General features: G+C 46.3%; 1 protein-coding gene across 1 annotated transcript in view; it reads right to left on the minus strand.

Moving 5' to 3' along the window:
* The window catches only part of DUSP22 (dual specificity phosphatase 22), a 50,790-nt gene extending 33,771 nt beyond the window's left edge, over positions 1-17,019 (minus strand). Inside the window, exons 1-3 of the mRNA XM_082234686.1 lie at positions 16,659-17,019; positions 10,074-10,107; positions 1,656-1,738 (exon numbers count right to left, since the gene is read on the minus strand). Coding sequence (XP_082090812.1) covers positions 1,656-1,738; positions 10,074-10,107; positions 16,659-16,679 — 138 coding nt within the window. The 5' untranslated portion in view covers positions 16,680-17,019. The remainder of the gene's footprint in view (positions 1-1,655; positions 1,739-10,073; positions 10,108-16,658) is intronic.
* Positions 17,020-21,187: the final 4,168 nt, after the last annotated feature.

The raw sequence follows: 21,187 nt of genomic DNA on the forward strand, positions 1-21,187 counted from the left end.
CAATCAACTCCTCTTCCCAGGGAACTATGAGAACTCTGGCTCTGACCATGGAATTGGGGTGTGGGGGGGCGGTTCTCCTAACAACTCCCAGCACCCTTAAAAACTAAAATTCCTAGGCTTCTGTAGGGGAAGTCAGGGCTGTTTAACATGACATGATACTGCTTTAAATGCATAGTGCAGATGGAGTCTTCATCGCCAATCACAGAAGATTCAAGGCAACTTTCCAAGTGGATGGCAATATATGTCAAGAAAGTATAAACCCAGCCGAGTGCACATTAAGCTCGCCAAATTTGTGACACATCAAATAACCACAGTGTAACCTAGACTTTCAAACTGAGCAAACCTTTCTTGCTGGCGGGGTGTGTGTGTGTTTAATTGTGATATTATGCTCTTGGCCGTAAATTTCAGCCTTTCCGAATGTTGCCACCCAAATACAGGCCTCTCCACACCCCTTGCAAGCAAGCAAGATGGATGATCACAGCCCAAGGATCCTAACCCAAGTCCTGTGAAAGCAGATGGGAGAGAGAGCTTCTGCATCATCCGTTGTCCAGGATATTGCTCCGCCATCAAACAATTGCTCCAATTCAGCACTAAAGATTGGGTTTCCCCTGGGGAAAAGAGGGGAGAGAAGGGGAAGTCTGAATGAACCCATAGATTGTGTTTCCCAGCTGAACCTGGGAAGTCGGCGAGCAAACTGTGAGGGCAACTGGGAGCCTCCCCCTGCTCCTGACCAGGATCCTGAAGCTGCCCAGGAGCAGTGGAGCAGTATAGATTTGGAACGGTGGTTTGCAGAGGGGCATAGTTCTGAAGACAAAAGTTGGGGCGTACTGGGAGGGGGACAGCAAGGTGAAGAAGAACTGGAAGAGAGAGATCTAACAGACTCTCTCTGGCTGGAAAGTGTCCAGCCTATCAGTCTAAGGTCACGTAGAGCAGATAAGGTGGCGATACAAAAACAGGGGGGGTTGCGAGATCAGGTTCCAAGACAGAAGTGACTAGGGGGAAGTGGGAACACCTTTTGCTGTGATCATTAAAGACTCAATAATAATAATAATAATAATAATAATAATAATAATAATAAATTATTTATATCCAGCCCTCCCCAGCCAAAGCCGGGCTCAGAGCGGCTAACAACAGTAAAAATAACACAGTTTACATAAAATCACAATCAATTAATTGAAATACATTCTAAAATCAACTCATTCTAAAATCAACTCAGAGTCAAATTAATGGCAACCATTGGGCTAGAGTTCTATGAGGATTGCAGAAGGAGAGAGGGGGTCAGACTGTGCCTTGGCCAAAGGCCTAGTGGAACAGCTCCGTCTTGCAGGCCCTGCGGAAAAATGTCAAGTCCAGCAGGGCCCTAGTCTCTTGTGATAGAGTGTTCCACCAGATCGAGGCCACGTCCGAAAAAGCCCTGGCTCTGGCAAGGGACTCTTTTCGCTTTGTCCTGCTTATCTACAACCAATGGCGGGGGAGGGGGGAGGAAGCCAAGTCTCCGGAGCCTGACTGATCAGGTGAAAGTGCCCATGATGCACTGACCACTGTACAAGGCAAGTTTAAAACACCGTGATGGAGTAATGTAACGGGGAGCTTAAGAGAAGGCTGTGGTGAGGGAGGTGATGATGGCTCAAGCTGTACCAACTTTCTTCCCTTACCTCCAGCATGGGCCTGGCGCTGTCATGGATCGAAAGAATGTGCGTTATGTTGTTCTTTTTCAGCTGTTCGGTGTCACGAGCATCTGTGGAAAAGGAGACCAGGGAGGAAAATCCATTAGCACGGTGAGCCATATTTAACTCAATTATCAAATAGCACCACAAAAAGCATAACTTTGAAATGAGCTCCTCTCCCTATTAGCAGTGGATTGCTGAGCTACAAAGAAGAGAAGCTTTCCTGAGCATCTGCTGCCACACAGAAGCACTGACTGACTACTTAATGGTCTTAAGAGAGCCAGTGTGGTGTAGTGGTTAAGAACAGTAGACTTGTAATCTGGTGAACCAGGTTCGCTTCCCCGCTCCTCCACATGCAGCTGCTGGGTGACCTTGGGCCAGTCCCACTTCTCTGAAGTCTTTCAGCCCCACTCACCTCACAGAGTGTTTGTTGTGGGGAGGAAGGGAAAGGAGAATGTTAGCCGCTTTGAGACTTCTTCGGGTAGTGATAAAGCGGGATATCAAATCCAAACTCCTCCTCCTCTTCTTTCAACAACAACAGTGTGCTGTGCTGACTAGGGTGCTGGGAGTAAGACGGCAGAGACCCGGGTTCAAATCCCCACTCAGGAATGAAGTTCATTGGGTGAGCTTGGCCCAGTTACGTTTTCTCAGCCTAACCTACTGGGGTGTTGTGGGGAGAGAACAATGGGTGCCGATTTGAGCTCCTTAAAGGGACAGGAAGATATAAATGCTATAAATGGATTGTGCTGGGTGAGTTCTTTTTGGGGAAAGTCAATGGCTCTTTTACAACCAGACATATATGATCACAAGAATTGTCACCGTAACACCAATTCGCTCAGGCACCTTTAAAAGCTGCATAATAGCTCAAAATTCAGCAGTCACAATCTTTGTCCCCAATCACAGCATCTCTGTGCCGGGGGGAGGGGGGGCAGAGAAAAGCTTTTGAACGCATAAACTGGAGAAGGATGTTTTCTGAAGAAGGGAAAATCCCTGGCATCTCCCATTATAAACCACGAGCCCCAAAAGCAGTTCATTCAATGGAAAGTGCTGCTCTGTAGATGATCAGTTAATCTTCTTAATCATTTAAACTAACAATTCATGTCACAATGAGGAGAATAGAGGAGGGCGGAATCTAGATTTATCACCAATTACGACCTTAAAAGTTGTACATTAGACGTCAAAGTATATGGGGGGGAGTGAATTCTAGGCCAGTGGTACTGACTCCTGGTTCATTTCCAGGCTCAATTCAAGGTACTGATTTTAACATTTTAAGTCCTAAATGCACCCACCTCTCGAGCTACTGAGCTCTCCCCCAGAGGACCTGGTGAGGATCTCTCCTAACTTCACAAAAAAAGGCCATAGGTTGTTTAAGACTTTATAGATCAAAACCTAGAAATAGACTCATGCTGTCATTTGCTTTTCAGTAAAGGTATTGCTAGCCTCCTATACACCTCCTATATACCGTACTGTAAAATGACACTCAAAATACATGCACTGAAGATTTCTGCAGGAAAGAATTCATGGGTGATAAGACTATCAGTGGCTACTAACCCTGTTGGCTGCCTCTACTGTTTGGACACAGATGCTTCTGAAAATCATTTGCTGGGAACTGCAGGAGCAAGGAGAGTCCTCCTCCTTGTTGTTTTTAATATATCTTTATTAAACATTTCTTGGTTTACAAAAGTATGTGCAATGTCCCTTTTTCCAAGTTACATTTTCTACAGATCAGTTTCATTTGCTGAGACCTTTGTGTTACATTAGGAAGAAAAGGGGGAAAGAGGTGGAGGGGGGACTGTTGAGTGGGGGTGGGGTCCAGTGGCAATGCTTCTATTCTACTTAGTGTATGTGTGAGGTTGTGTGTCAGTGTCACTTGAGCGAGTTCTCTTTACTATTCGCTTGTATTCCTTTGGTGGTGAAAGAGGTTGACCTAGGGTGTGGTTGGTTGTCTTTGATTGGCTCTAGTGAAATCTGCTTTTGTCTGTGAGTGGGGTGTGTGTTTTGATCAGGTTAGCCCGGGGGTCGGCAACCTGCGGCTCCAGAGCCGCATGCGGCTCTTTAAAGCCTTTGCTGCGGCTCCGGGGCGGTGGCGAGGGGAGGAGGCGAGGGGCGGAGGTGACCAGCCTGCCGCCCGGTGGGCGGGGCGCCGTAAAGCAGAGCGCCCCCCTCGCCAGGCAGACATCCGCAGCGTGGGGAGCCTTGCTGGAGGTCCCGGCAAGGCTTCCCACGCTGCGGATAGCAGGCTGCCGCCCCACAGGCATCGGCCAGCCCCACAAGCTCGGGGGACAGCAGGGAGGCGAAGCGCCGCCATCCCGCTGTTCCTCGACCTGGTTCGGTTTCCCCGACCTGCTTTTGGGGGGGAAATAAAGGGAATTTTTTTTCCCTTTATTTCCCCCCCAAAAAGCTAGGTGCGTCCTATGGGACGGAGCGTCCTATGGGGCGAAAAATACGGTATTTTTATAATGACAAATGCCTCATTATTATTATTTACATCAGTCACTGATTATGATTTATGGTACACTGGGGCCCTGATTAATTTTCTATGGCATTTGGGGGCATTGATTATTGGGCATAGCAAGTCGCGGTCGCGTGGAATTTGTGCTTTGTGACCGTTTGAAGTGGGGTTTTTTTCTTGGGAGGCTGGGCGGCACGAAGAGAGGGATTATTTTTATAATGATGAGGATGCCATTGGGCCCTCATTATTAATTATTATTTACATCAGGCACTGATTATGATTTATGGTTCACTGGGGCCCTGGTTAATTTTCTTTGGCATTTTGTGGCATTGATTATGCAGTCGCGGTCGCGTGGAATTCCACGTGGAGTTAGTTGCCTGAAGCCCCGTTTTAGTTGCTTGAAGCCCCTTTTTAAACTTAAGCAGGTGAAAGTTTGGTGAATTGCTGCCAAGGAGTGTGGTGGAGTCTCCTTCTTTGGAGGTCTTTAAGCAGAGGCTTGACAACCATATGTCAGGAGTGCTTTGATGGTGTTTCCTGCTTGGCAGGGGGTTGGACTCGATGGCCCTTGTGGTCTCTTCCACATATGTATGTGAGCAGGTCTTCTCCAACATGAACTATATTAAAAACAAGCACCGATCACGCCTCACAGATGACAGCTTGCAAGCCTGTGTGAAAATGAAGGTGACGTCTTACAGCCCTGATGTGCAGACACTGAGCACTGAGGTTCAGGAGCAAAAGTCCCATTAACCTGGTTACCTGGTTGTAAATTAAATATTTTAATTAGCTATTAATTTGTCCTTTTTTCTTGAGATTGACAGCTGACTGCACGATCCTGTATATATAGCATTAAGGCCAGAAACAATATATGTAGTGTTATATTTGTTTTAAATGTTGCAATGTTTTTGCGGCTCCCAGTTGTTGTTGTTTTTTCGGAAACGGGTCCAAGTGGCTCTTTTTGTCTTAAAGGTTGCAGACCCCTGGGTTGGCCAGATTGATTTGAATGCTGTTGGCAGGTTCTTGTTGTTGTCTTGTTGGGCTGTGTATGTGATAAAGGGAAACCAAACTGGGGTGAAGGTGTCTTCTTCTATTTGTCCCCATGTCAGCTTCAGTTTGTTGGCGAGTTTTTCTAATAAGGGTGTTTCCCATACTATTTGGTACCATTGGTCTATGCTTACTCCTGACAGGTCTCTCCAGTGTCTGGCTATGATGCTTCTGGCTGCTGAGAGTAGATGGGCAATGAGCTCTTTGTGTTATGAGTGGGCATTGTTGTCTTGGAAGATGTTGAGTAGGGCCTGTTCTGGGGTGACTTCTAACACTTGCTTAGTTATTTTACATATTTCTTGTATGAATGATATCCAGAAGAGTTGGATTTTGGGACATTACCACCACATGTGGAGGTATATGCCTGAGAGTCCTCCTTGTAATAATAATAATAATAATAATAATAATAATAATAATAATAATAATAATAATATTGTGGGCTTCGCTGCTGGAATAGATGGGCCACTGATCCAGCAGGACCTTATGCTCTTATTTATTCATTTATTTGTATATTTTCTTACACTTGTACCATACCTTTCTTCTGCATGGAAACCCAAGTCAACATACACATAGGCTCTAAGTGGTGGTGACCCACTGAGGCACTGACCAGACCAAAGCCTGTTGACCTTCAGCAAGGCGGTGACCTCATGTGCTTACAGACCATACCCAGAAATCTACAAATCTTGCCTAGGTTCTAGCAACACTCAACATTTGAAGTATATGTTGGTGTTTTGAGTAGACGTATGCTTCTCTCCTACCAAGCAAATATCAACTTTGGATTTGTGGGCAGCTTTGATTTACAGTCTATGGAAAGTACAGATAGAACCACGGCTTGGTTGTAGGGCATGTGCTTTGAATGCTCCCAAGGACCCATGTTCAACTCCCGGCTCCTGTAGGCAGGGCTCAGAAAGACTCCTGTCTGAATGCAACCAAGGAGAGGCATCATCAGACAGCACAGAGTCTAGACTGTGTAGACTGTTCTGAGCTAGATGGGAAATGATCTGACTCAGTAAGGCGATGGCAGGTATTTTATGTAACAAAGCTTTGTTTTGTTTTGTTGCTGTGTTATTTGGTGGCCTTGAGGTAGGTGGAGGAGCATGTTATGAGTAGATTCCAGTTTCATGTGGAGAGACCAGGAGAAACCAACTCTCTCATCTTTCTACCCCTTTAGATATCTTCAAATATCTAAAGAGCTGTCACACATAGGATGGAGCAAGCTTGCTTTCTCCTGGTCCCGAACCAATCAATCCAAGTTACAAGGAAAGAGATTATGACTAAACAACAGAAAGAACTTTCTGACAAGAAGAGCTGGGTGCCACATCTTTGAGGGGGAGTGCCAACAGTGACAGGGTCTTTTCCCCCTCATGGTGCCCTGACTATAGAACGCCCTCCCCAAACACGTTCACTCGAGGCCTACTTTGTTTTGAAGTTTTGTGACTTATATACATGCTACAGAATATGCCATTTTTACATCTCATAGAATAAATTTTAGAACATTTCTCCATTCAAGATTTCCCTAATGTCAGTTGGACACTGCCTAAGGATAAACATGATCCAGACTTGAAATATCAGTAATTCCAGTGGAACATTTGGGGAGCCAATAGCTGGGGGGAGGAGTTGCAGGCTTCAAATGCACTAGTCTGTTCCTTCCAAACAAGAAAACTGTAAAAACCATGGCAGTTAAAAAGAGGCCTTTCAAATGTAGCCATCTTACATTTTAAGTCCAGAACAACCAAGACAAGAGGAGTTAGTTATTTAGAAATTGGCCTGTTGCGTTCCACTTAGCATGCTGAAACACAACCAACTGTAGATCTTATTGCTGAATTGGGACGAGTTCCCAGCAGTCGTCCTGGTGAACTAACGGGCAGCTTGCTGAAGGATTAAACTGCCGCAGCTTAACCACCAGCATTTATATATCGCCTCCATAGAAACAGTGGACAACACTTCACAGGCCAACTGATGCAGCAGCTAGCAGAGGTTGCAAGTCAGAAAAGCTGCACAGCTCGAAGTCGGTGGTTAAGTGCTGACTCACTCTGCAATATCAGCCAGCTTCTCTTTGCCTCGACTCAATCACAGAGGGAGAAATCTAAAAAGAACCAAATTGGGAAACAGATACCAGGTCTCGGTTTCGCCGCGCTGGGTGTATTCAACCTTTAGCCACCAAGGTCTCGGTGTTACAGCCGACGAACCTCAGATCAGTTTGTACGTTTGTTTCTCACAATCGCAAAACCACACCACCGTGTTACTTAATCCACATTACTTACCTTCTTCCCATGTTCACCAGTTTTATTCTTTATCCACCATTTAATCGTTTATTTACATTCCCCAAATGACACATTCTTGTCAACTGCCAAAGCACTGAACCAATAAAGGGGCTAAGCTTTTAGCCAAACCTGATAAAAACATAGTGCTGTGAAGGTTACACAACTAAGCCTCTTTGGCTTGGGGCCTGTTTTTGGAACTGTAGCACGATCCTTTTCAGGTATGAACTTAAGCAGTGCTACTGTCCCAAGGTGTGGCTTGGGATGCAGTTGGCAACAGTGTCTAACCCTGCCATCTCTTCCTTGCCGCCCATCCGGATTTTAGGTAAAGGTAAAGGGACCCCTGACAATTAAGTCCAGTCGTGAACGACCCTGGGGCTGCAACGCTCATCTCACTTTACAGGCTGAGGGAGCTGGTGTTTGTCCGCTTCCGCAGACTGTTTTTCTGGATCATGTGGCCAGCATGACTAAGCTGCTTCTGGAGAACCAGGGCAGCACACGGAAACGCCGTTTACCTTCCCGCCAGAGTGGTTCCTATTTATCTGCTTGCACTGCATGCTTTCAAACTGCTAGGTTGGCAGGAGCAGGGACCAAACAACAGGAGCTCACCCTGTGACGGGGATTCAAACCGCCGACCTTTCAATTGGCAAGCCCAAGCAGGACAGTGGTTTAACCCACAGTGCCTCCCGCACCATCCGGTCTTTACCTGTTTGAAAATGCCATTCCTCTGCCATGAGGCTGAAATTGTACCATGGCCCACTACAACTTTAGAGCAAAAAAGAAGTAATGTCAACATAGGATTTGCCACTGTCACCTCGTTTTCCCTTAAAATGGTTGTGGGCAGAGGTGAAAAGGGAAAGCCTCTCAATCTCACTTTTCAAAATTAAAATCTCTACTGACGCACAGTCTGGCACTGTTGCCAGTGCAAATACTCCAACATTAGTCACATGTCATACTAAACTACATGAATTGAATGAACAAATCTGGGAAAGAAGGCTGGAAGTTTACCATTACATCTGAATTTAAACTGAGCTTAATCTGAACAATGGATTATTGAATAGTTTAATGAAACAAGCCAACTCCGTAAACTGCAATCTGAAGTTGGTTTGTTTCAGGAAACCAGAGTCAATCTTACCACAGTTTGTTGAGGTTTGGCCAGTACATAAACTGTGGTTAATTGAAAACAGAAGTAAAAGCTTCCAAACTTTTGCACTGCAGGGGGTTTGACTAGATGACCCTTGGGTTCCCTTCCAACTCTACAGTTCTATGATCCTTACAGATCATGCTTGAGCTATGTGGCCCATCCAGGGGAGAGGGTGGTGCTGTGGTCTAAACCGCTGAGCCTCTTGGGCTTGCCGATCAGCGGTTCGAATCCCTACAATGGGGTGAGCTCCAATTGCTCTCTCCCAGATTCTGCCAACCTAGCAGTTCAAAAGCACACCAGTTCAAGTAGATAAATAGGTACCACTGCAGCAGGAATGTAAACGGCATTTCCACGCACTCTAGCACTTGTCATGGTGACCTGTTGCACCAGAAGCAGTTTAGAGCTGCTGGCCACATGACCCAGAAAGCTGTCTGTGGACAAGCGCCGGCTCCCTCAGCCTGAAAGCGAGATGAGCGCCACAACCTCATAGTCGCATTTGACAGGACTTAACCATCCAGGGGTCCCTTATCTTATACTTCTGTGGCACCAGATGCTGAGCTTGCCCCTAGAGTAACATTTCACATACTACTATGTCTCAGACTTACAGCATGGGCCTCATTCATCTATTCCTCAGCTAATGTCTACAAAGGCTGTGTTGAGCTGAGGAAAGCAGGGTAGCTGAAGACCAAAATGAGTAGGTAGCAGTGATGGAACAGATGTGGGGAACTATCATTCCTGCAGCTCCCTCTCTTCAGGCAATGGGAACTAGCATCAGACTTGCCACTCAGCAAAGCTTCTTCATATTGTTCTGTGAGAACCTGCTGAGCTCTGTCCCATGACCATTTTTATTTTCTTTAATGGGCAAACCCGAATTTGCCTTCCTCAGATTTTGGAGTGTGCACCATGCTAGCTTCAAATACAAGACTCTAGGCGCTGTGGCAATGTTCTCTGCACCAAAGGGGAAGGAGTAAGCAGATACCCCACTTGAAAGCTTAGTGGTGATGATCACAAAACCAGACAGGTTTAGGTAGAGACTTGTGTCTCTTTCACATAAGCAACTGTAGGCCAGGGGCAAGGAACCTGTGGTTTTTGATGGCTTTTATTAGAATACAATTCCCGTCAGCCATGACATCAGCCAAGGTAGCTCGGCCTGATGGTTAGTCCAACAGTAACAGGAGGTCCACAGGTTTCCTACTCCTGCCTTAGAAGAACTATCCAAAGTTTGGGAGAGACAAAGTAAAAATAAAATTCCTGACATTCCTGTTCAGCTTTTTTTTAGGAAGCCCTCCCCCCAAATAGTGATACATCCAGGTTTTCCCTGACATTTTGCCAATTCAGCAAATCCCCCCATGCCATTTTTACACCCAAAAACCAGGACATGCCAGGAATTTTCCTGACGTATGGCAAGCCTAGACAAAGCCTAGACAAAGCTGTCACACACAGAGAGACACAAAGTTTGGAAGCAAAATGTGGTTGGGCACTATGACTGCTAATGACACTGAACTTACCTTTAAAATTTCCAAGGAACAAGCCAGGAAGAATCTGTGAGACAGAAAGAAATATAATATCAAATGTACATCTCTTGTGGTAAAATGATCTGACGCAGTTCAATTTGCATACAGAATGGAACATAACACTGTTTATATCTGCAGAGTCTGGCAACATGGTAAGGGCAGCGTGTTTTTCCTTCCAATCTTCCCCACTTCACTTTGAAGCTTTTTTCTTTTTAGTTTCAGGGTCCCGTAGCTTAACAGCAGTTTAATAAAGGCGGAAGGGGACCAGTAAAAGAAACCTAAACCACTGTTTCTCAAACTCGCGTCTCCAGGGATTTTTTTGGATTACAAATCCCATCATCCCTGACCACTGGTCCTGCTAGCTAGGGATGATGGAAGTTGTAGTTTGAAAACAGCTAGGAAACCCTGCTCTAAACTAAGAATCTATCACTCATTTTACACCAAAAATACTGTAACTTTACTTAAATCAGTAATGGGAATGGCTTGATTTGAAGCTATCTCTGAACTCAGGGCTGGTCCTCAGTTGTCCCTTAGATGGTTTCTGACTTCTTTTGAAGTGTCCTGAACTTAATTACATTACATCTTAATACAGTGATACCTTAGGTTAAGTACTTCATTCGATCCGGAGGTCCGTTCTTAACCTGAAACTGTTCTTAACCTGAAGCACCACTTTAGCTAATGGGGCCTCCTGCTGCCACTGCAATACCGCTGCACATTTCTGTTCTCATCCTAAAGCAAAGTTCTTAACCCGAGGTACTATTTCTGGGTTAGCGGACTCTGTAACCTGAAGCGTATGTAACCTGAAGCGTATGTAACCTGAGGTACCAGTGTATACAATTGTAGCCATTGGTTTATGGGTCTTCATCACCATCCACAATCTATCTCTTACACATTTGGAATTAGAGGAAGGAGCAGACACTGGCAGTCCAAGGACCATATCTGAACCTTGAGGGTTTCACTAGATCTCTATTTGGAAACTTAGAGGCAAAAGACATGAAGAGAGTGTGGGTGTGGAAACAGGACTGGAGATTATGGGAGATGGGACAACTCTTCATGCCCTCTTCATTATATGGCCATCATATATATTGATAGCCAGAAATTTTGGGGTGGACTATCCGTGTCCATGGTATGATTTTCAGCCCAGATCTGCTATGAGCTCCTAGCTACGTGGTATCTGCTGGATAAGGGGAGCTATTTGTGTACGGTGGCTTTTGTAGCAGGGGATCTCCAGCCCTCCCGCCATTTTGTAGAGGTGAGGAGGGCACCAAGAGGGTTTGAAGTAACAACCACATGCAAACGAACAGCTCCTGGCCTATAAAGCAGCTCCAATGTCAGATTAGGGTGGTTTTGGTTTGCCCTATTTAAATAGCTGCCAGGGAAGGAGGACACAGAGAGAGAGAGAGAGAGAACGCCCAGCATGTGAAAGAGGAGAAGCTGGTTAAATCTTCTGCCCCATGCTGCAGCTCTGATGAATATATCCCTCCCCTAAGGTGCCATGGCCATTAGTAGTATCCCCCATATGACTAAATGGGTCACTCGAAGCCGCTTGACAGCCGGGGCTGACCAGTACCTCATCTTTTATCATTCCCAAGTCCTGAACGAAATCCAAACTCAAAGCAAGCAAATGCAAAAGACTGCAAGCCACATGGATCGAGTGTGGCAAGAGGTTATATATCAAAAGCCTGCCAGCTTGAACAAAGAATGTGCTCAAGATTTATCCGGCTTCTCATGATCTTTGGCAGACCAGCCTTCCTGTGACAATGAGATAGACAGCGGGGGGGGGCAGGAAATTTGCTCATCATTTTAGGAATGTACACAGGCTGATATCAGAGGTATGACAATGGCAAGCAACATGTAACTTGACATTTTTAAAAAATAGGCCAGCACCAAGAGGCACATGCCAGTTAAAGTCACAGGAAGCTTTTCCATGCCCTGTTTCACCAGAGAACCATGACAGCCAGAACAATGCAACTCTCGTACATCACTTATGCTTGCCTCTCTCTGAAGGGACCTGCAGGTACTATGTGACCTGCATATGTACCAAGACATGTGTGGACTAGGGTGCCGTCCCCTTTCCCCGCCACAGTTGCCATTCCTCTCACAACACTTCTTAAGGCAGGCAGGCAGGCCTTTGCACAAGGACCAGGCCACATCACAGTCCTGAGGGATCGTTCAACCAGCAGAGGATGAGACTCCTAATCTCATGTTGGGTGAAAGTTTCATGCATTGCAGTTATGCTAGATGATCCTTGTGGTCCCTTCCAACTCTACAATTCTACAGCCATGATAAATGAGGCTGCACTCTCGTTAATAATAATAATAAATTTTATTTATACCCTGCCCTCCCCAGTCAAGACCGGGCTCAGGACAGCTAACACCAAATATAAAAACAATTGATTGAAATACAATTGAATTGAAAAACAATTGATTGAAATACAAGATTAAAATACAACATTAAAACATTAAAATGCAGTTAACACGTAGCACTGCTAACGCACAGGAATTGACACAAAACAGGCCATGTTGTTTCCATGCCCTTCTCACACTTTGGCCCCTTCGAACCAACGCTAATCTCCCGGATCAGAACTTTCTCTTGATGCATGCCATACTTTTCGGATGGTCTCGAACCCTCACTCCATACGATGCCACCACATCAGCACCGCACGTTCTTTGGAAGAGGCTGACGTGGAAATGATGCTACGTAAGGAGAAAATAGCATGCATTCCCCCATGATTTAGATCACAGTGGCAAAGAGCCACAAGTTGGCACAAGAAGATGCTTGCCTAGTCCCTAAACTTTAGTAGCCGTTCCGCCTGATAATTATAAGATCCTCATAAATGCACTTCAGTATGCTTCGGTGTTGCCCACTGAACTCCAAAGCACAATGAAATGAAGCCACAAATGGTCTTGATGCATAAAACTCTTTGCCCATGCTTTTGGGGCGAGGGTTAAATACAGGGGAGGGAAGTGCTACTTACAACAGGGATAGGGAAACTGTGGCCCACTGGATGTTGCTAGACTACAGCTCCTATTATCTCTGACCATTGGCCATGCTGGCTATGACTGATGGGAACTGAAGTCCAACAACATCTGGAGTGTCTTAATTTTCCTGTTCATGATCTATATTCTTATAGATTTGGGGGAGACTCCCCAAACCCTAGAAACTAAGAAATTGTAGGATTTTAATTATTTGAGGTGTGAAGGGAGAAACAAACTGCAGATGAATTCCTGGGCTAGCCTATGCAAAACGACCTGGCCAAGCTAGGGCCATTAAGAAACAAATTAGGGCCATTGAGGGCCATGGGCAATGCAAGAGGACTGTCCTTCCCCCCTCCCCACCTGAGAAGGGGACAGAGACAGGGGTTGGAAGGTTGCCAAGGTAACTGGGTGTGAGGTGAAAGTCTTGAGCAATGATTGCTGGGAAAAAGAAGAGGGAAGGAAGACTAGGATCCATCTTGGGCAGGCTGGCTGCTGGCTGGCTGGCTGGCTGGCGTACAAACCCCTCTTGAAATGACCATGCTGTAAGGTCTGGACTCCCTCCTTGCAGACTGAAGGTGTAAATTTGTGAATAAACCATTTCTTAAAGCTTCAACAGTCTCCGCTGTGTCTGGAACCCCATGGGCTCCTGCCACCGCTCAGCAGACAGAGGGGAGGCACCCAACTTTTGTAACAATATCATGGCACATCAGATCCCAGAGGAGGGAATTACAGTTCAGCAGTAAAGCACAAGCTTTCTATTCCAAAGATGCCAAGGTCAATCCCTCACAACTCCAAGAAGGGCCGGAAGAGACCCCTGGAAACCTTGCTACCGGTTCCGTGTGGACAAGACGAACGAGATAGAGCATTGGTCTGATTCGGAACAAAGCATCTTCGATGACTTGCCAAACTTACTGAGGCAGATCCCCGCCCCCAGGGAGCTTACAAGATGAAACAGACAGTGGGGGGAAACCGAAGGCTCAAAGGGTGGGAGAGACCACAGTGTGTGAGAGGAAGAATGTGAGCAAATGCTGCCGATTCCGCTTCAGGGAGGTTCGAGCAGCAGGCGAGCGACTGAAGGCAGCATTATAGACGGGTCAGGCAATGGGCAGGAGCAAACAACAGCCAGATGATCCAATTGTGGCAACAGCAGCTGTTAGCAATCTCTGGGGGTTGCCTTTTGTCAGAAACATTAAGGAAGCGAGTAAGCCTGCCTGGCTTACGAACAAAGGGCTGCGGTGTTTTTGGAAAAATTCAAGTAATCCACTGCTGGCCGATTTCTCTTGCCTACACCATACATGGTTACGGGAAAAGGGTACACTCCGTTTACCAACTAAGGGCATTGATACCAACAGGCCTGGTCATCTCCAGGGGTGCGTGGCTTTGCAGTTAGCCTCTGAGCTTCTTGCGACCAGTCATTACAGCCCCATCACGGTAATTATGGATGAAAAAGGTGGCCAAAAGCAGCTCGCAAGCCCACTCACTCAGCAGCCACTTCCTCTCCTAATTGCACACTTATGACCCCAGCTACAGCCAAACTTGCCTGCTGCTGTTGGGGCCAAGATCTAGCCCGGTAAATCAAAGTACAAGGTGGGTGGGACTCTTCATGGGCACGCCCACCTCTCCTACTTATCCACGCCCACACACTTGACCAGAGGATCCTATCAATCTAGGCGAAGGAAGCCTTTTATGTAAGCTGCATTAAAGGCCATCTCCAAGTACCTTAAATAATAATAAGTGGATTAGAACCCTAAACCATCTTACATGGACACTTCATTGTGATGGATAAAACTTCCACTTCCACGATGTTCTGAGTAACCCAAGCAGAGTAGTAGAGAATATGCTTTGTACAGAAACAGATTCAAACCCCAGTATCTCCAGAAAGGGCCGGGAAATATTCATTTCAGGAACACTGGAAAGCCACTGCCTTTGGGTCCCTAGATGTTGCTGGACTACAACTCCCACCATTCCTAGCCAACATGGCCAATGGTCAGAGATGGTGGGAGTTGCAGTTCAAGAACATCTGGGAACCCAAGGTTGAGAAAGGCTGGTGTAGATAATACTAAGCCGGGTAGACCAATGATCTGACTTAGAACAATAGAATTGTAGCATTGGAAGGGAGCACAAGTGTCAACTAGCAATGCAGGAATCTTTTGCCCAGCCTGAGGCTCAAACCCATGACCCTGAGATTAAGTGCCTCCTACTCGACCAACTGAGCTCCTGATATAAGGCAGCTTCCTGTGTCCTCCTTTTTATTAAGAGAGACATCATGGTGTATCATCTCATCCAACTTCTTGTCAGGCAGACATAGCCAAGTCTGGCCAAAGTGTTCTGCTTCTTTCCTCTTCTCCCGCATTGAAACTATCCAGCTTCCTTTTGTCAGCCTCCCACTTTGCAATACGGGCATCACTCCTTGGTACACTGTGGCATCAGGAAGCCATGGGCAGCAGCAGCACCAAGCCATCACACACTGAACGCCACCAACTTCCAACACAATCCGTATCAGTGGGGGCAACTGGGATGCACACACATGCAAGCTACCAGCCTGTGTGGAAATGTGCAAGAAGCCCAGGATCTCCTCTACATTATTATTATTATTATTATTATTATTATTTAAATATAAACCAAGGATGGGGAATCTGTGACCCTCCAGCTCCCATCAATCCTGACCACTGGCCAAATGCGAGTCCATTCCTGCATTGCAGGGGCTTGGACGGGATAACCCTTGCAGCTCTACTATTCTATGATTCTATAAAGCTAACACCACTCTTCTTATGACCAAAGGAGAAGGCGACTGCAAGAGGCTCCTCTAGCGATTTAAAGAGCATGCACGAGAGCTGGCCAAGGAGGAACCCAGCTGCAAGTTCTTCGACTAACCGGAGCGTTTCCGCCTGCCTATGCAAAAGACAAAATGCGCCTCCAGGAAACGAGCCGTGAAAATAGCACACTATGTGCGGTGGTGGAGGAGGAGGAGGTTGATGGTGGCAAGGCTGGCGCAGATCCAGCCGCGCGAATTATGAGGCGTTTGCTTTCTCCAATACTGGGGACTCGAGGTGTGAGGCCAGGAACGAGCTTGCCCAACTGTGTAAGGCTTCTGTCCTACACAGGCTCACAAAACCAGCCTACGCACATGATGATGCGTGTGCCCAGAAGGAAGTCCCGCTTGCACCTTACCCTCCCCTCCCCAGCAGCAAATAAACTTGCAGCCTCAAGTCTCAGACATTGACCTCGGTGCGGCTTACTTCCGAGTAAACAACCGGGGGAGGGAGGTCGGGATGCACGTGAGGGGGGGGGCAGAGACGGGGCAAGCCAGCCTCCCATTTCTTCAAGCGCCTTCGTTTGCTAGCCACCCACCACCACCACAAGAGCAGTCGCTTGTTGCCACTCAGTATCCAGAAAGTTCCCCTTAAAGGAAGCGTCGCTTTAAAACGCCCTATTTCCCACGGATCAAAACAAGCATCGAGCGGGTGGCTTAGTTTGGGGTGGGGGGAATCCTCTCTATTTGTTTCTTCACTGGATCGTTTCTGAAACCTCGCGCGCGAACGCATTTAAAAAACAAAACAAAACCCAGAAACAAAACAGAATAAGCAGCGGGTTTTTTTACCTTGTTCATCCCATTCCCCATGGCTCTAAGCGGTCTGAAACTTTAGCACCAGAGACTGGAAGCAGCCCAGTTGGTGGGACGCCGCAAATAATAAAATAAAATAAAAATGCGCGATGGGCAGAGGAGGAAGTATTTACTCCGTTGTGAATGGGAAATTGGGTAAACGGGGTGGTTGTGTTGTTATTTTGCTGCGCAGCTCGCCAGCATCTCCCCCCCCCCCCGCCCGCAAAACTGTCTGCCAGCCCGGGACTTTCCTCCTAGGCGTCTTATGATCGGAGGTTTTTCCGCCCGGCCGCCCCTGGACCCGGCTGGAATCGGAGCAGCAGCTCGGCTTGAACTAGTTGCGAGCTCGCCCTTGCCAGGAATTGCGTCTCGCTCCGGCCCTCCTTGCCTTCAACCACTCCCACGTGCGGTTAAAATCCAGGCGCCGAGCGAGCTTCCCCCCCCCGATCTCGCCGCCAGCGACTCTGGGACTCGTAGTTTTCACTCTAACCCCGCGCCGGGCTAAGCCGCGGCTCGAAGACTACAGCTCCCGGCATGCGCTGCGCCAAGCACGGACTCCGCCCTTTCGAACGCGTAGCGGAGCGTGAGCTTTCATTCCTGGAAGGATGAGTAAGCGGCGTCTGGGGCTTCTAGGCGAACTGTGGGCGTGGACGTTCAGTTTCTGAGCAGGGGCAGCCCAATTCCGCGACTTACTTCTCTTGCATATAAAATATTTCTATTTTTTGCCGTTCATGCAAATCAGCACTTTGTCAGAAAAGAGTTCAAGCCCTCGTTGCAGGATCTTTTTTTTCTTCCAGTAAATGGCTACATTGGAACATTGTTTACCACGACGTGTATTTCGATGTTCCAGTTATAGCAAAGTTTTCGGAGCTGGAGATAAGCAGTTGTTGTTTTGTGGGCGTGTCGAAGGTAGTGTTATCGGCTGTGGTGTGTGCCGTGTTTTCATCCCATCCGTTTTTGCAAATTCCGCCTCCATTGCCCTCAAAACCCCTGCTGTTGTTTTTTACCAGAAGCTATCGTGGGGATTTCTGCGTGCAGTTTGTAATCCATCACAACCTACTCAGCTTTAGTGCAATGGAATCCTATGCATGTTTACACCCAGTTAAATTGTTGTTGTTTAGTCGTTTAGTCGTGTCCGACTCTTCGTGACCCCATGGACCAAAGCACGCCAGGCACTCCTGTCTTCCACTGCCTCCCGCAGTTTGGTACCCAGTTAAATACTCCCTTAAAAAGAGAAGTGGAACTTAAAGGTAAAGAGACCCCTGACCATTAGGTCCAGTTGTGGCCGACTCTGGGGTTGCGGCGCTCATCTCGCTTTATTGGCCGAGGGAGCCGGTGTACAGCTTCCGGGAGGTCATGTGGCCAGTTTCCCTTTCCGCCACAGTGGTACCTATTTATCTACTTGCACTTTGACGTGCTTTCGAACTGCTAGGTTGGCAGGAGCAGGGACCGGGCAACGGGAGCTCACCCCGTCACAGGGATTTGAACCGCCGACCTTCTGATCGGCAAGTCCAAGGCTCTGTGGTTTGACCCAGGAAAAAGGGTCATAGAGCTACAAGCTTTAAGAACTTTTTGTGTCTCCTACAGTAGCTAATGGTTTTCTGGTGTTTTGGGTACCTCAAAAGTTAGAGAAACAAGCTTGAAACAGTTGCACATTAAAAAAAATAATTAATTTAAAACCCAAGTATAGTTTATAGCAGGAGTGGGAAACCTGTGGCTCTCCAGATGTTGTTGAACTACAACTCTCATCATCCCTGTCTGTTGGCCATGCTGACTGGGACTGATGGGAGTTGGAGTGTGGCAACTGGAGAGCCAAAACTTTATGGAACTGCACTATTTAAAAGCCATTCTTATAGTTGACAAGCCTTTTTGTTTAGAAGCATCTGCAGTTGCTAGTAACTTAAGCAGACCAGACCTCCTCCCTATCCTTTATTCTGTTTGCAATAGCCTGTTAGAACATTGATGAAAGGGACCAGGAATCAACATACCAGCAAAGTATGACACAGGTCTGACAGGTCACAAGCAGATTCCACTCTGACAGAGCAAAGTCACCTGTGGTCAAGCTTAGAACTGTGTTTGGAAAACTGGAATTGTTTCCCCCAAAACTTGGTTTATTCTGAGACAAGCTGGATCTAATGGCATCCCTGTGGATATACACCTCGTTGAAATTACATATCTTATCACTCCTGCTTGTTTGCCAGAATACAGAATAACAGAGTTAAAAGCCAACTTCAAGTGCAGTGTTGGAAATCCAGAATGTTAGTGGTGCTGTGCATATATCCCTGTGCAGCTGATTCACAGATGTAGCAGGGGGCCTGTTACCTTAATGGGGGATACCTCCCACCATCACTGAAGCAACAAGGAAGTTAGAGAGAGAAAGGAATGACTTGACCCCCTTTTCCAGCTTTGATACACATCCAAGCCAGAGAATAATTTATAAGGCTGGAATGTTTGTCTTGCAAGCTTTATAATCTGCTAAGATTCCTTTTTGAAGCCAGGAAATAAGATTCATAGCATCTCAAGAGGAACCCTGCTCATATTCCATCAAAGAAATAGGACATAATTAAGACGTTACTCCAATACAGTGATACCTCGGGTTACAGATGCTTCAGGTTACAGACTTCACTAACCCAGAAATAGTACCTCGGGTTAAGAACTTTGCTTCAGGATGAGAGCAGAAATTGTGCTCCTGCGGCGTGGCAGCAGCGGGAGGCAAAGTGGTACCTCAGGTTAAGAACAGTTTCAGGTTTAGAACGGACCTCCGGAATGAATTAAGTTCTTAACCCGAGGTACCACTGTATTAGGTGCTAATTTATCATGTTTGTATCTCTCTCTAAGGAACTCAAAGCTGTTTTGTTTAATTTAGGCTATGAGACAGTTGGCTGCACAATGAGCTTCTGTTAGAATTTTCACATCGAAATCCCAATGACTTTTACAACTGCTGCATGTATATACAGTTTGGAAACAGTCAGAGGAATGCACATATTGTATCGAGAGGGAGCTGTGTTGCAAAATCAAGGAAGAGTCTTGCAGCACTTTAAAAAGTAACAAATATATTGTGGCAAAGAAAAAGTAAAAACACCCCCAGCAAATACATTGTGGCATAAAATGTCCACGAAAGCTTATACCATAACAAATTTGTTTAGTCTTGAAGATGCCACAGGACTCATTGTTGCCTATATGTATTTGTATCTACACACTTCTGTTACAAACATCCTCCAATTCTATACAGTGGTACCTCGGGTTAAGTACTTAATTCGTTCCAGAGGTCCGTTCTTAAACTGAAACTGTTCTTAACCTGAAGCACCACTTTAGCTAATGGGGCCTCCTGCTGCTGCCGTGCCATTTTAGCATGATTTCTGCTCTCATCCTGAAGCAAAGTGCTTAATCTGGGTTAGTAATGTCTGTAACCTGAAGCGTATGTAACCTGAAGTGTATGAAACCCGAGGTACCACTGTAGTTCAGTAGGCAGCCATGATTGTGATAGTATGGAGAAAATAGATATCTCGGACCGGGGGTATGGATTTTGTACATTAAAAAACCCACTCAGGAAGCCCTATGGTCATTCCGATTTAATGCCATATACTAAATGAGCCACACTTCTCTCTCAGCCTAAAGGGATGACTGGGATTAGATACAGCCCACCAGGCAAAATAGTGTCATCCTTCAGTAATCTGTCATACAGTGATAAGAATAAGGCATTCCTCCAGTAACAAAAAAAGGGCATCATAGCTAATTTTGCACAGCGGAGAATAATAGAGATAAAAAGCCAAAAATACTTTGTTGGTTGACTTCCATATCTTTTGCTTGTATGTGTATGCCTATTTATAGCAAGGAAAGGGACCAGGTGGCTTTCCTGATGTAGTTGGACCACAGCTATCATCACCCCTGGCTGAGGCCAAAGGTAGCTGGAGTTCAGCAACGTCTGGAAAAGCTCAGGTTCACTACCCTGACTCATAGCTCCATTCTCAAAAGCCCAAGTCCCTTAAAAAATGAAGAATAACCAGAGTTCCCTTTTGCAATCTGAAGGATGGTTCTGCACATTATTGGCCTTTGTTCAAATTCAGCAAAGGTCCTAACCAGATGCAGAAAAGGGTAGTACTAGAATGACACTTGTTGCAAATCTCTGTCTTCATAAATTGGACACATGGAAAAAGGAAGGTCTGTCAAGCCCAGGACCTGTTGTAGGAGGAAGGGCACCTTCATCCCATTGTTATTGTGACTGTGTAGATGGCATGGCCTGTGTGAAGTTCCCAAAGCTTCCTGTGGCCTACATTGTGGATGGGAAGTGACAGGCAAACAATGACATACTCCCACCTTTAGGACCACAAAATGCATAAACCTCTCTGTCCAGATTCTGTCATTGCATGGCACCGGCCAGGGCAAAGGATGAAGTCCTCTAAAAATCATTGTTCTCCATTGTTAAATTTCACCTTGGAAAAAAGCACCCAAAGTTAACCCTCACCCCAGACATAAGAGGAGAAAGAATTACTTTGCAATCAGGGTGGCAGCTACTGCAATGACAG

The sequence above is a fragment of the Podarcis vaucheri genome (assembly GCF_965113315.1).
Source record: "Podarcis vaucheri genome assembly, chromosome: 8".
NCBI lineage: Eukaryota > Metazoa > Chordata > Lepidosauria > Squamata > Lacertidae > Podarcis > Podarcis vaucheri.